General features: G+C 35.6%; 1 protein-coding gene across 9 annotated transcripts in view; it reads left to right on the forward strand.

Moving 5' to 3' along the window:
* The window catches only part of KCNT2 (potassium sodium-activated channel subfamily T member 2), a 364447-nt gene that overhangs the window by 282063 nt on the left and 65937 nt on the right, over positions 1 to 16447 (forward strand). For all 9 annotated transcript variants that reach the window (XR_007148220.1, XR_007148221.1, XR_007148222.1 and 6 more), the window contains 2 exons: positions 2455 to 2589; positions 12850 to 12961. Coding sequence is in view for 6 of the 9 variants with exons in the window: in XM_047840789.1 (XP_047696745.1) it covers positions 2455 to 2589; positions 12850 to 12961 (247 nt within the window). In the remaining 3 variants the exon portion in view is untranslated. The remainder of the gene's footprint in view (positions 1 to 2454; positions 2590 to 12849; positions 12962 to 16447) is intronic.

The following is a 16447-nucleotide window of genomic DNA, read 5'->3' on the forward strand; positions in this document are numbered from 1 at the left end:
ATAATATTCTATTAAAATTCATTAGAAAAACAGAATACTTAAAAGATGAATAAACCTCCCATCTGTCTTTGTTGCTGTAAACTATGAAATGAATTCTTCCTCTATAAAAGTGTTTATGTTGAGACAAAGAACTGAGAGGGTCAAGTTCCTATGAATGGAGAAAAAAGCAGGATTGGCAACAAGTTGATAATTATTGAAGCTGGGTTGGGTGATTGAAATATGGAGGTTCACTGTGTTATTCTCTTTTGTCAATGTTTGAAATTTCCCTTAAAAAAACAGACACACCTTTGAATGAATTAAAACCTATTCACAACACTGCCATATACTCATACATTCACATTGTAGTTCTTGGGAAGGAAGGCTTAGAGAGGGGTACAAAGGAAGTTGTTTCCTCTTGAGATGATCTTTTTTTCAATATTAACTTTTATCTTAGTCAGCCATCTGGTGGCCAAACTGTGTAAAGCAACTGTGCTGAATAAAAAAATAGGCAAGTGGCTTTGCAGAGAGGATAGTGTGGAAAAATCATGATAGACATGGCATTATGATTCACTGGTAGCATAATAAAGATAAAAAAGGAATAAAATGTAATATTAAATGGATATAAAAATAAGTGATTCAAAGTTAAAACATGAAGAACAAAATGTTTCTACGTGTTTCTGAAATGCCATTCCAATTTTATGTATTTTCTACAGATTTAAACTCGTACTTAATCATAATTACTAAAATCATTTGCCTAGATTATATGTGAACTACAGCAGCCAATATTTTGAGTATGGAATTAACTGATACATATAGGTATAGGTAACTATTAGCTATTTGGCACAGGTACTTACAGTGAAATTTTTTGTCAAGTTTCAACCTCATTGATTTATTACTAATGAAATATTCATTTTTCTGTCATAACTTTTATGTGTATATCCTTTTCCAGTCAGGCTTACCTTCTTCCACCTTATCTGTCCCTCTTTTTATGTAGATAATTATAATGGAGAGATGATTTTTTTTTTAATTGGGGAGCAGGATTTTAAGAGCTGACATAGAAAGCGACTTAAAATTATAATAAAGTGAATTGAAGGCATCATTTTTATGGCCCATAAGGGACTATATCACATTAATTTTCTACCTATTTCTTTGTTTTTAAAAAATGTATTTTAATAGACCTAAGAACAATTACGAATTTCTTAGTTAAAAGGAACATCCAAATAAAGTATTTGTAGGGATTTAAACTTGATCATCATATTGATTGGATATTGTGGTACTGGCCCCTCTTACCATAGGAAATTTATTTGGAATAACATTCTGTTTCCATAGTTTTAGCCATAAAATCTTTGCCACAGAGCATTGTTCCTGATCCAAGCCAAATATTTTTTCTGAACTACCCCTGGGGATCTTGGACTCAGAGCTTTGGTAATACTCTCTCATCTCATAACAGAATAAGAAATCCCACTTCCTTCCTTATCATAAGAAGAAAACAGTTCCCTCTAAAGTAACGTGACTAGTTCAGCCAATCACACTTTGAAAATATCCTCAGGGAACTGACCCTTCAATTGAAGAATTTAAAAGGAACTACTGTTCTTTAAGGTCTACACTGTCTTCAGTCAACTTTGTACGAACAACATTCTTACACTCATTCAAATTTAGTCTCCTTTATCTACTTCAGCCCTATTTTTCTAGTTTATATGAAGCAGAGGCAGTGAGATAATGGTTTCCTTGTTTCAGTTTTAATAGTAACATTTTCTTTTAATTCAGTGGGAAACTGCTAGTTTTTTTATCAGTGATAGGGGAGAAGAGTGACTATTATAATTCACAGGAACTTGTATCTAGTTTAGCAATTATTTCATGCAACTAAAGAAATTAGGTTATTCAATCGGTTGCTCAAAAACTAAATGGTAAATGGTAAGTTTGAATACAACTGATATTTATATATTTTTCATGCTCGTGGCTGTGTTGAACCAATTTTAACACATAGCTCTCATAAAGAGATAATCCACATTTGAGAATATTTCATAGTTTAACATTTCTTTGTTGGGCTAGACCATCTAAGGTAATATGAGTATTCATCTCTACTCTTACCAAAAGTACTGTAGGGATAAAGAAGATGTAAATGTCATGTCTTTGAAATAGTGAGAGAAAAGTTCCGATATGCTTTATTTCTATTTGATTGCAAAATGGGTGTTTTCCGTGTTTTCCTTGTATAATTAATAAATATTATTTAAAAATTCTTAAAGCATAGTGCTTTGAAACGGTTAAGATCTAATGAAACATAAACAGCTCAAAAATACAAATTATTTAATATCTGTAGAGAATGTATTATAATCCCCATTAACATCTACCAGGGCAAACTCTGTGAAAGCCATCTATGAGGGCAACCTATACACGTGTAGTGGGTAAGCAAGCACTGATCTTAGTACTGTGATTTATTGAAAGTCCATTTTTCTCTGTTGATTTTTATCAAAGCCTAGATGATTTACTCAGGTGTGGAGTGACTTTCGCTGCCAACATGGTGGTTGTGGACAAAGAGAGTACCATGAGTGCCGAGGAAGACTACATGGCAGATGCCAAAACGATTGTAAACGTGCAGACCCTTTTCAGGTAACTGTCTGAATAGCTCTGCCCTGCTGTCTACTTACTGCTAAATATCTGTGAAATATTTGACTCTGAGTCTGTATAAAAGGAATGAACATGAGATACCCTGAAGTTATGTTCATTCATTCAATCCAAAAGCAAATACTTATTTAACATCTAATGTATGACTGGCACTATATGTTTAATTTTTTTATTTTTTTTTAAGTTTATTTACTTATTTTGAGACGAGGGGGTGGGACAGAGAAAGAGGGAGAGAGAGAATCTCAAGCAGGCTCCACACTATCAGTGCATATCCTGGCTTGGGGCTTGAATTCACAAACTGTGAGATCATGACCTGAGCCAATGTCAGGAGTTGGACACTCAACCCACTGAGCCAGCCAGGCACCCCACCATGTGTTTAAGTTTTAATGCAGGATCATCATTCTTTTAAAAATAAATAGAATAATAAGTGTGGTTTTTTTTGTATAGTTTAACATAACAAATTCTAAATCCTGTGCTGTAGTAGTCATGATTTGTGACAGACCATGTATGTTACAATTTTGGTTTTATGCCTGGCAGTGGCCAATAGTACGCGTTTACAAACTGGATTACTAGGAATGAAATATCGTTAAGACTGTGAACAGGTAATTTACCCATGTTAGGAGCCAAGTCATAACTCATCCAGATAGGAATTTTCTTTATGGTTATCTTTGAGTAACAGTGAAAACCAAAGAAAAGGTCATGCTATAAGCAAAGTCAAAAACTCCCCTGTAAATGAAGACATCTATGTCACTTGAATGGTTCTTTCTGAAATCATTTTAAAATTTAAATATCTAGGGGCGCCTGGGTGGCGCAGTCGGTTAAGCGTCCGACTTCAGCCAGGTCACGATCTCGCGGTCCGTGAGTTCGAGCCCCGCATCAGGCTCTGGGCTGATGGCTCAGAACCTGGAGCCTGCTTCCGATTCTGTGTCTCCCTCTCTCTCTGCCCCTCCCCCGTTCATGCTCTGTCTCTCTCTGTCCCAAAAATAAATAAACGTTGAAAAAAAAAATTAAAAAAAAAATAAGTAAATATCTAAAAGATCTTTATTTCAGTTTCATGATTTTTGCACAAGGCCAAAGGACATACCTGAGCTACCAAATTATGGAAGTAAATAAAACAATCTGAACTCCATCATCATCTCCCATCACTCCACCTTTATAACCTTTATATTGTAGCAAAGCATATACTGAGGGTAATTTTCAGTTTAGAGTTTGAGTTTAGAATTCAGAAGAGAGAGGCTAGATGTGAGTCCCACTTAAGTTGATTATTTACTATATGATCTTGGGCAAATTACTTTCCTTCTCTAAACCTCAATGTCCTAATCACAAAGTTGATTGGAATTTAAAAATATATAATGCTGTAGCACGTGACTGGTAGTTTTCAATTATTCAGTGAAGGCTACTGTAATATTAGCACTTTCATGATTGCTTTCATCTGACAGAGTGGAAAAGCCACAGACCTTGGAACAATATAACAACAAACTTAATCTGTCCCAGAGGTGCTAGTAGACACTATGTGACCTCAAGCATATTTCTTAACTTCATAGAAATTCAGTTTCTCTCATGCATAAAATGCATGTGGACAATAGTTAACCCTTCTTGCAGTGTTAATGTGAAGACTGGAAATTAGGTATATAAAGAGTCTGTTTTCCAGCATCTGGAAAATTTACTCTGAACTTGCATGAGAAAGTCTTGTTTCAGAAGGAGAACAAGTGTACCCTCTAAAGTTACTGTAATGAGGCGGTTCATTTAGAATAAGGCTGACTAGTTCTTGAGCTATATGAAATAGTACAGTTAAAGGGAGAATAGCACATGTTTAAAATATGACAGATATGTAAGTATTTTTTTTTCTCTAGAGAATGCAAAAGGATATTATAGGGTATAAAATTAATTTAGAAGGATGAGATTTACAGCCAGTGAACAACGTAACATCATCCTTTTTATTCCCTGTGTGGCAAAAGCTAGTTATATTTTTAACAAGAGAGGATCTTTGGTTCTTTTGATTAAACATACCATTTTAGCTTTCAACTTATGAGTTTATTTCTATTATGGTAAAGTTTCTATTGACCTACTTTTATTATATATACTATGAATGAATAATTTTGATCTTAAGATAACAATCAATCAATCAATCAAGAATAAATCCCGATCTTACTGAGCAATGCAAAGGCTCTAATATTTTTAAACTAACTGACCAGAATAACTAAGGGTAGATATACATGTAGTGATATTACCATTATTTCACTAAGTACATAACAATATTTTTCAAGAAAACAGTTCTGTGAAACATTTTTTATGGGATGATCCATGAGCTCCTAATCTAAACTAGTGCTAAACTAGGCTAGTCTTATATAATAAAGTGCAAAAGTAAGACACACATGGATCCCCATAATGTACTGAATGTTATTTATATAGATAAATGACCAAAACTATGCAAATTTATTAGTTTCATCGTATAGGTGCAGTCGGTTCCCACCCTTGAGGTCACCCACATTCCTTGAAGATTTTAGTTCCTGATTCACTGTGACTCTAGAAATCCTGCTTCTATCATAATTCTTGATGGTATCAGCAATCCTACACAGATGATCTTGTCAGTGTTTTATCTTAGCCACCTGTTCTCATGGTCGTAGCCTTTACTTTGAAGTAACAATGATTTTACCCTCCTTCTTTTCAGTTTCATTCAGTTCTCTGAGTACTATTGGGGGTATTTCTTCTAATACCCTCAATCTGAGCAGCCTTTTGTCTCCACTAGAACCTACTATCCACTGGTTCTGCTACCTTTTCACTGTCCTTAGTCATCTGAGGGCTTTTCTTCCATGCTTAACAGATTAAGTTCCAATATCAATCATTATAATCACTCCTGTGCTGAAACCCTGAATTAGTGTCCACCAATTACTGATTAGTGTCCACTACTGTGGACTGACACTGATCTTAACTCTCTTTCCTGTCTCCCTTCCTCTGCCCTCAGTTTTCTATCCTTTCAGCTTCTCTGCCCATCACCTTGCATGAAATTTCTTAGAGACAGATGACAAAATTCCAGAGGTAGGATCCAGTTATCTTCATAAGTGAGCAACAGGCAATCAGAAATCCAGTCATAGTGGCTGGGTACCAAGCTATTTAGGATTAAAGCTTAAGGCTCCATCTCTAAGAGAACACTGAGTATATGAAAGTCAATAGTGTTAAAAATGATTGAAGAAGACTAGTTAAGTGATACAAACAGACTTTATTTAACATTTCACGAAGTGGGCAGTCTCCATTCTCAAGGATCCAGACAACTACAAAATGCAGTGTGAGGCAGGAAGCTTTTATGGGATAAAGAGTAAGGAATAAGAAAGAGAAAAACAAAAAACGAGTAAGGAACAAAAAACAAGGAAATAAGTATAGACCCCAGAGTTGGCTTGGCATTTTGGGATTGGCTGACTGGATATATTATGTTTCTGGTCAAGTGGAATATTTACAGGTATCAAGTAACAAACCTAAAACAATTTAGTAATGAGTTTGATATTTAAAAAAAAAAAGTTTATTTATTTATTTTGAGAGAGAGAGAGAGAGAGAGATAGAAAGAAAGAGTGAGCACGGGAGGGGCAGAGAGAGAAGAAGAGAGGGAATCCCAGGAAGGCTTTGTTCTATCAGGGCAGAGACCAAAGTGGGGTTTGATCCCATAAACCATGAGATCATGACCTCAGCCAAAATCAGGAGTCAGACACCTAACCAGCTGAGCCACCCAGATGTCCCAAGTTCAATATTTTTTAATCAGTGGAAAGCAGCCTGTGAATTGGGGGAGTACAGTGCCTCACAAGCAGTGAGACACTTTCCCGGAGAGATTTTGGGCAAGAGTGAGTTTTATAGAATGTTAGAAGAGGCAACATGGAAACAGGGCATGATGGGCTAGGAGGTCAGGCATTTGCTAAGGCTAGTAATAGATCCTGTTTTCTAGAATAAGCTGAGCTAGCTAAAGCTGAGTTGGAGGATTAGGGTTGGTGTATATTAGGTTTCCTTGATAGATATTTACCAAAAGTACAGGCTGACATGTTTAGATTTGTAACATGGGCCAGGCCACTGAGACAGCCTCTGTTTTGTGGGTCCCAAAATACAAATTAACGTTATCACAGAGACAGAAAAGTTATCTAAGTTTTTAGTTTGCTGGCATGGCAACCCAACAGGAGAAGCTCCATCGTGGTCCTAGAATTTTTTTTTCAATAATAATATCATGAACATATCTCAGCCAATCCTTATATCTTCATGAATATCATTAATTTCCTCAAACAAGAGCCGAATTCTAATCTTCTCTGTAGCTGTATATATTAAGCAAGTCAAGATTACCTTCTGCTGTTGCTCTGTATAGAGCAATGCTACATTTTATTAGCATTAGTTTGTGAATGACTGTGTAGTTATTAGTTTGTAAATACCATTTATCTTGATTATTTTGACATTCCATTTTGACATGGGGCATTTTGACCTTTACATTTTCAGCTTTTAAAACTACTAAAGAATATGTTAGAGGAATCTTCAATCTGTGGTTGTATTAGAGTCCAGGACATAAGAATGAGATGGAATTCAAATATGAAATGAAAGCAACAGTGCTCTAGTTCTAGTTATTGATAAAAACTGGTATGATTTGTTTTGGTGGCTAGGAATAGGGTTAAATTTGTTGTTATTCAGAAGCTCACAGTGACCACTTGAACCCATACCTGCCCAGCTTACTATACAGCTTCACTTGACAAGGCCTCTCTTTTGTCCAGATTGTCCACGGACCTTTCAGAGTTACTCAGTCCCAAAAGACCAAAGGCAAAATAGGAGAAACTCACTAATTCACTAGCAGTATATTTGGGTGGCGGGGCTAAGAAGAATTAGAGAACAGTTGGGGGCATCGGGAGAATTCCTTTTCATCTGGAATTGCATTTATAACTCAAACATAGTTTTGTAATTGAAAACTGGATTACACAATTCAATGTGTCTTTATCCAGTAGGGCAATTATATATTTGCTGGTTTGGCCCTTGCATGTTTCTTCCAGAGGACCTACCCAGGAAGTGTTTTACTTTCCATATCCAGAATCTGGAGCATGACATACAAAGTGTTAACACTCAGATGTTTGATAAACATTCCTTAAGTTTGTTCTGGGATGGCTGGGACAAGAGAGGCCTCCAGCCTCAGCCAAGCTTTGTCACCAGAACAACCTAAGCAGGCCCTGTATTGATCACTTGCCCAAATTTGTTCCTTCACTTGCGATGAGTTTACCTTTGTGGGTTCGGAGTAGTCCTTTATAGTAAGCAGCAAACTCCTTCAAGGACAATCTATTCCAGGGGTTCCAGATTCTCTAGGTAAGAGAGTATCTCTAGTACTTTACTCTGAAGAGATTCCTTGAATCCTAAACAATTGGCCCATCAACCTTAGAGACCATTTCAAAGTACCAAAGACTAGGAGATAAGGTCTTTTCAAGTCAAATATGGCTAAGCCTCTTTCTCTCCTGTGCCTACGGACCTTAGTTTATATATCTAAGAGAAAACACTCATGGGTCATTCTCCTTGAAAGATCTGCTAAGTGAGAGTCTGATTTCCAAATTGAAAGAAAAGCAGGTCCTCACTTTAAAATTTAAGTGTCTCTTGCTAAAGTTTTACCTCACAAGCACTAGGTGTATTGAAAATATTGCCTGTTTTCACATCTTTATGAACAAGTGTTCATATCTAAACTAAATATTGAAAATATTGCCTGTTTTCACATCTTTATGAACAAGTGTTAATATCTAAACTAAATTTAAAGAAGCATGCCAAAATGTGCCTAAAAACAACCACTTCAAAATGGCCATGTCATCTATCACTATTCTCATTTAACTGAACAAAAAAAGACGATATTGAAAGCAACTTACTGGCTCATCCTATCCTATATAGGAAAAAAAAATGGCCGATTCAAACCAACAGCCTAAGTCTGTGTATCAGGAGAAAGGGAGAGGAGAAAATTAACTCAAGGAGTCGTGAAGCAAATGTTTTTCTAGAGAGCACACAAGATAGATAAACATTAGTTTAATACAGAATGGGTACAAAAGTAAATACTTGCTAATTTTAAAAGACGAACTAAGGTATATTAAAATTTTTTTAATTTATTTGAGCAAAAATCAGTTCAGATTTGTCAGTGCCAGGTAGGAAGTTGTTAGAAACACTCCGTGGACAGGAGTGAGGGGCTTACAGAGAAGAGGCAGAAATAAAGCAAAGAAATAATTGATCACCTACAGCTTAAGTGGTTGTATTATTTGAGAAAGCCTAGTTGACTGTTTGTGATTGGCTGTCCTTTGGTTTTGATTTCTTAACCTTGAGGCATGTATAGGTTGAGGTGTTGATTTGTTTACGTAACCTGCTAAGGTATTAGAGCCATCTCAGTCTAATGGCCTCCTTATTTAATTAACATTAGTTTTGTTTGCATTGTAAAAGTCCAGGAATGATTTAGTTCAGAAGTCTCTTTGGCTGATTTCGTTTTAATATAAAGATATTTTTGCTTTTGATTTTTTTCCTAAAATGTAGCTGATCAAACTGGTAAGATAATCAGTGCTCTGGCAATGGGAACATTCATTCAAGTCATGGATCTGTGTATTGCAGGAATCAGAGAAATTCATGCATTAACCCCATAGTAGGTCAGGAGGACGTCTACAAACACCTACACTTGTGATTTATTCATAGTATTATTGAGCATCTAGTAAGTTTGGGGACTATACAGAATGCTATGGCTGAGCAGTGCCTAAGGCAGACATAGTGATCAGTAGTGATTAAGTAGTGATAGTCTAAGCAGGGAACATATTAAACAAGAGATTCCAGTAGAGAATTATAAATGTAGCAGCTACTGAAAAGAGTATAGTGTTATACAGGTACAGACAACAAGAATGTATGATCTAGTCCAGTGGATCAAGGAACAAACACCTACCTATTATCTCCCTGAGGAATTTACTCAGTTGTTTACTTGATAGACTAAGCAGGCGAGGAGAGGAGTAGAACATTCCACAAGGGGGCAGCATATCCAAAGGCTCTGAGGTATTGAGGCGGGCAAAGTTGATGACCTGGAGCAGAGCAGGTGGAAGACTGACAACGTGAGGCTGAAGTATTAATCTCCATCAGAATATTCATGGCTTTGTAGAGCACAGTAGCAAGTTGATCTTCATTGTAAGAACAACAGGAAGGAAATCACTGAAGGAGAGAGTTTAAAAATACTATTTTAGCTACGACATGAAGAGTGGTTTGAGGGGAAAGTAAGAGGAGGGGAGAGCTGTGCAGTTAGAAGACTTGCATCCCCAGGATGCAAAGAGCATAAATGGCAAGTTAAAAAATAAAATCAAAGGGGCGCCTGGGTGGCGCAGTCGGTTAAGCGTCCGATTTCAGCCAGGTCACGATCTCGCGGTCCGTGAGTTCGAGCCCTGCGTCAGGCTCTGGGCTGATGGCTCGGAGCCTGGAGCCTGTTTCCGAATCTGTGTCTCCCTCTCTCTCTGCCCCTCCCCCATTCATGCTCTGTCTCTCTCTGTCCCAAAAATAAAATAAAAAACGTTGGAAAAAAAATTAAAAAAAATAATAAAATCAAAAAAGAATATTGTCTTTATGTTGGCACAAGTAAGATATTATTATTGGCACAATAATCATAGTTATTGAGGAAATGTCATACCTCTGTACGTGGGAAAAGACATAATTGAAAATATTGATAATGAGTATGTATAAATACAAGAATGATTTATTTATGTAGTGCAGAAATATTTTTATTATTTTGATTGGTTTACATAGATAAAAAAATTACATACAGGAGATATCTGATATCTCAGACTTAAAGTGTTTAAAAAGTATTTTTAAAAGATTAAAATATATTCATATTTATTTTAGTGTTGAGAGCCAACTGTAATCTGAAACTGGTTTTTTACATATCTAAGTGAGTCTCTATACCTATATATTAATATATATGTTTGTTATTCTGAAACATCATTCCTAGCCACCAAAACAGATCAAAATTTATAGTGTAGCACACTAGCTCCGTTTTTTTAATTAAAATATTGTGAACATTTTCCAGATTTGTATGCCCTTATGTTTGTTTTTCTTGAATATATAATTGCAGGTAGTCTCAGACTTCTCCCAGTGGTCTGTCAAGTAGAGTATATGGTGTGTTTTTCATCTTCTGTTAGTTAGCATAACTGGGCATGTCTGTCAAAAGTATTTTTTTAATAAATTATACCAAGCAGAGAATTAGTCCATAGAGATTTTGCACCTCTCCACAATGATGCTTACATCACTCAGTCAGGACATAAATTAATTGTAGAAAAGTTTTAAATAGAAAAAAAATATTATTTTTCTTGTTTTTAATGTTTATTTTTGTTTTTGAGAGAGAGAGACAGAGACAGAATGCGAGTGGGTTAGGGGCAGAGAGAGAGAGAGAGAGGGAGACGCGAAATCTGAAGCAGGCTCCAGGCTCTGAGCTGTCAGCAGAGTCCAATGCAGAGCTTGAACGCATGAACGTGAGATCATGACCTGAGCTTAACCAACTGAGCCACCCAGGCACCCCAGACCATATTATTTTTCAATTACAGTATTGTTTTATTATGATCTAGTACCTAGGGAAAAATACATTTATTATGTCATTTTATTTCTAAAGTGTTTTATACTCAAAATGTGTTTAGGTCATATTAAAGCCCAGAAATAGATTTACGGATTCATATTTTAAGATACATAATTAAAGTTACTAAAAAACCAAATTTATGAATGTATTATAATTGAATGTAAGTAATAGTTTATAGATATAAAAGGCAATGCACTAAAACATTTCATTAAAGTATTATTTAGTTCTAGATTTTCACTAGGTGGCAGACGTAGACAATGCATTCACTTTCTCAGTTTCAAATAACATAATGGTATTAGTTCATTTATATAGAACAGAAACAGCACATCATATAAACTTTTTGGTTCTATCTAATTTCAACTCTACAAGTCACTTAAATACAATGACCAGATCAACCAATCATATTATCATTCACTGTTACTCAGCTCTCAAGTATATAGCTATAGCTACACATTTCTACTTGATATGTGTTAGAAATCATCCCAAGTAATCCCACAAAAGTATCCAAAGTTTGAAAAATAATATGTATGAAAGATAAAAGCTATATTTCGCAGAGAAAATTTAAACTTTCAAGAAGATGAAATAAATTTTCATTGTTTTGCAGCTATGTTTTTCTCACAAATTACTTCTCTGGCCTTATATCTCAACACTGTCCTGGATGCTTCTCACAAGCTATCCATTTACCGGTGTCTTAATGCTGCATAGTCTGTGAGATTCAGTCAGCCATATTTATCACTCTTATAAAAATATATACAGCCTTATAACTTACACATTTTTATAGTTTCCTCTACTGGGTAGTAGAGTCTAATTTAAAGGCCAGCATATCTCTTTATACCTCTTTTTAGGTCTTGGAGACCAGAGCTTTCCAATAACAAACACTTCATTATTATTTATTAAATTAGATCTTAAAAATATGCCTCAGTTAATAGAAATAACAAAATGAAGTTATGATCTGACAACTATTATCTTGTGTGTGTGTGTGTGTGTGTGTGTGTGTGTGTGTGTGTGTGTGTTTTGGGAGAAGGTGGTGAATAAGAAAGAAGCTAATGCAAAGCTATGGGACGCGCGACAACTCTCAGGATCTTTCTAGAATAACACTATCAGTTGAGCCTTGGCCTCAATTCATTACAATGAAATGTTATTTGAGTTAAAATATTTTCTTTTCTCAGGAGATCATTATAGCAAGATGTGACCTTCAAAATCGCATACTATGAGAATAGGGAACCTTAGAAGATCAAAGAGCTCATATTATGGACAATAAGCTCATCATGTGGAATTTTTGTCAATTGTCATATTCATCTTATAAATTTCTCTTTTGATATTATCCACAAAGTCACTTGTGACTTCTTAAATTAGCTTCATGAGCTTCTCTTCTATGCTGTTTCATAATTGTAGAGAGAAAAATATCTAATAAAAAGCCAAATTACTGAATTTATTTTTCTTATAGTGCTAAAATGTTGTTTAAAATATTCTTTGGGAAATAGCATGTCATTTTTCTTGCATTGTACAGACAGTTTATGTGACAATGCCTGCTGTTGTAATTGCATGTAGTTTTATGCCTAAGGCTAGGAATCAGTCACTCATAAATATGTTGTTACGAAATATACCATATTGGATTGTTAGTGTGATGCAAATGCTTTTTTGTGTGTGTGTGTTTTTAAATGTAGGTTGTTTTCCAGTCTCAGTATCATCACAGAGCTTACTCACCCAGCCAACATGAGATTCATGCAATTCAGAGCCAAAGACTGTTACTCTCTTGCTCTTTCAAAACTGGAAAAGGTAAGACTTCCTATTAAGGAGGTTGCATTTAACTATTTCTCTTGAAAGAGTAACTCTGAAATTCCTGTATATAGAAAGAAATGCCATGGGATAGTAGAAATAAAAATGCTACTGTGAATTCTTGTTTTGGGGATAAAAATCTTCGTTTATAATTTTTTAATGGGAGTTGATGGATTTGAACCATTTGTCTCACAAGTGAACATACTGCAGATATCTTGTTCTCTCATCATTTATTATAGATTGAAAGCATGATTTAAGAAAGAGTTAAATGCAACAAGAATGCATATGCCCGCTTATAATGTCAGTTATATTGATAATATCATGAGCGCTATGTCAAGAAATCCATGTTGTATAGAAGGCTTTGCAGTTTAAAATAATCCTTAAGGCCTTAGAAAAGGCTTTCTTGAAAGTTAGCTTCCCAGATGTCACCAACACAATCTGAGACAAAGCTGAGTTTATTGCTTACTTAGATAAGGAAGATGGTCATCTCAGAACTTTGGCAGTGCTTTAGAACTGGGTCAAAGTTTATTGGGTTTTGGAAATATTATTTAGTGAGGGTCTTTTGAAGTGGGAGTTTGATTAGGATTCACAAGGGATCAGGGTAATGTGAACGGACAAAGTACTTATGTGGACAGAGAGGTGTGGTTTCCATGCTTAATGTCTAGACAGAGCATCAGGGTAAATGGATTTTGCATGCAGCATTGACTTGATATTAGTATACCGGGAGAATTTCATATAGAGAAAACAGTAAGATTCAATCTTATACATGTGAAAATGTGTTAAGTCTGTTCTATCTTCATTGTTTATAACAATATAAGAGATACAGAAAACGATGCCTTATATTTGTTGTTGTTGTTTGGTTAGTTCATTTTTTCACTTCATTTTGTTTTGATTACATAGTCCTAATTGCTAGGAGATATATTGGTGAGTAAGGGCATTTCTGTACTCTGGTTTGTTGATACCCAGTTTCAGAGCTGGTCACATACATTGTGTCAGTAGAGCCTTCCCACTGTTCCTTTGTTGTCATAGTTAAGTTTTGTCAGGCACTGCCTTCAGAAGAGGGAACTGAGTTTAAGCCAGGTAAAATAAGTTTTCCAAGATTACATAGCTGTCAAATCAGTGCAGAGAATCTTAAAGATATTAGCATTGAGGACAGAAAACTTCCATTATGCCACACTGCTTTAACAACATAGAAAGGGTGGTGGCAGGCATAGTGAATTGGCTCAGCATCCACAGACAAACCCAGTTACCAGGAATCCAGCTGGAATCGGTGCTGGCTTGGTGTCTGATGGTCTCCTTCATGACAAAGTGAGTGAGGATCACCTAGTGATGAAGAATATAAGCTCCGGAGTTAGATTGGTCCATTTCTCTACTACTTTCTAGGAATGGAACCTGGCTAAATAAATTATTTACACATTGATAGCTTTGGGATTCTTCTCTGGAAATAATAGTAATAGACAAATAATAGGATCGCTGCAAGATTACACCGCATGATCTATCCAAAACATTTAGCTGTTTTGTCGTATAGTCAGTACCCAAATAAATGGTACTAAAAACATAATTATAAATTGTTGTGGATGTCACTAATAAACATTCCATTCTGTGTATTCAATTTTACGCCGAATAGATGTTTCAAGGTCATAACTGTGGAAGATGTTTTCAGTAATGTTGACTGTATGTGTCTATATTTTTGTGTGTCTGTTGCATTAGGGAAAAAGAAGAACAAAATGATATTTTTTTGTTGTTGTTGGGGAATTAATTTAAACTCTTCTGCCAGCCTAGAAATCCTCTTCACAAATGTAGGAAAGTTTTACTTGAATAAGCATTAAATCAGACTGCAGTATATCTCAAGGAATCCACTAAAGAGATTGCAAAAAACAGAAAGGCATCTCATCCTTTTATACAGCCAGGCAAATACAGTCATTTGCATACATGCTAATGTCTTGATGGAAAGGAAAAATAAAACTTCTTGTATTTCTGCAACAAGTAAAAGTTACAACTTCAAGCCCGGCACCTAGGCTAACCTCTCACAGAGACCGAAAGACAGGATGCTTTATGCTCACATTTCAGAAAGATAGTTCTAAAGCTCCCAAGAAAGACTTCACTGATTTACAAAAACTGACTAGAGATTATTCAGGTTTTCAAAAGGTTTGCATCCCTCTCAAGTAGAGAAAGAACTTACAATCGCCAAGTTTTCTAGGGGAAATGCTTTAGCAAAAAAGAGCAGGAAGGAATGAGTTTCTTTGTCTTTTGGCATCAGGGGAATTCACTTATTTTTTAGATTTGTATTTACTCTGACATGCTCTAGATATTTCCCAAAATAAGTAAAGGAATTCGGTACATTCCCTAATTGTTTAGAAGTAGAGGGGCCAGGGGAATTGGAATTAAAACCAATTGGTTTGGAGGTTATAAAGTCATAGGAAATTCTTTTCAATTCAGTCATTACCACTTTGTTCATCTAAATAAGGATTTGGTACATAGAAACTTTTTAGACTTTTGGACTGTTTTGACTTAAATTGTGTTCCTCCCCCTCGAAAAACATGTGTTGGAGTCCTAACCTCTAGTACCTCTGAATGTGATCTTATTTGAAGATAAGGTTTTTATAGGGGTAATTGGATTAAAGAAGACCATTGAGGGGGGGTCCTAATCTAATACAATTGGCATTCTTATAAAAATAGTAAATTTGGACACAGAAACAGACACACATAAAGGGAAGACAATGGGAAGAGAAACAGGGAGAAGACAGCCATTCACAAGTCAAGAACAGCCTGGAATAGATCCTTCACTTAAAATCCTCAGAAGCAACCGATGGTGGTGACATGTTAATTTCAGACTTCCAACCTCCAGAGCTCTGAGGCAATAAATTTCTGTTGTGTAAGCCACCCAGTCTGGAGTACTTTGTTAGGGCAGCGCTAGGAAACTAACACATGTGCCATCAATGATATGGTAACTGTTCATTTCCAATCAGTGCTTTTTATCTGATATAAATACAGCTAACTTATCTCTTAAAGTAATTATCTTTCTTTGTCTTCTGGATGCAAGGAGATATTTTTAGGATTAGGAAACTGACCTTTATTTCTAGTATTTGAGTAACACGTTCTAGAGTTATATTGGCTGAGGAATAGGTAGATTTTTATTCTTTTGAATGTAATTATGAATATCATTTTATTCTATCTCTAATTAGATGCACTTACACAGATGAAACCTTCACCTTTAGAAACATAATCAGTTTTTGAATTAGAAACAAACAACAGCTGGGCTGCTTGCCACACTTTTTTGACACTAAGTGGTTTCCATTTAAACTCAAGAAATGCTGGAATTGGTCAGGATGCTTGTGGAAGATTAGATTGCTTTGACCCTGGCTGCTTTACTTGTGTGATGATTACATTTGGGTGGTTTCCTGGTAGACCCTGCATTCTAATAGAACCTTGGTTGCCATTGGTAATGCAAGTAATAATCTGTAAGGATTCTCTGGAAGAGGCCACT

This window comes from Prionailurus viverrinus, chromosome F1, assembly GCF_022837055.1.
Source record: "Prionailurus viverrinus isolate Anna chromosome F1, UM_Priviv_1.0, whole genome shotgun sequence".
Classification (NCBI taxonomy): Eukaryota; Metazoa; Chordata; class Mammalia; order Carnivora; family Felidae; genus Prionailurus; species Prionailurus viverrinus.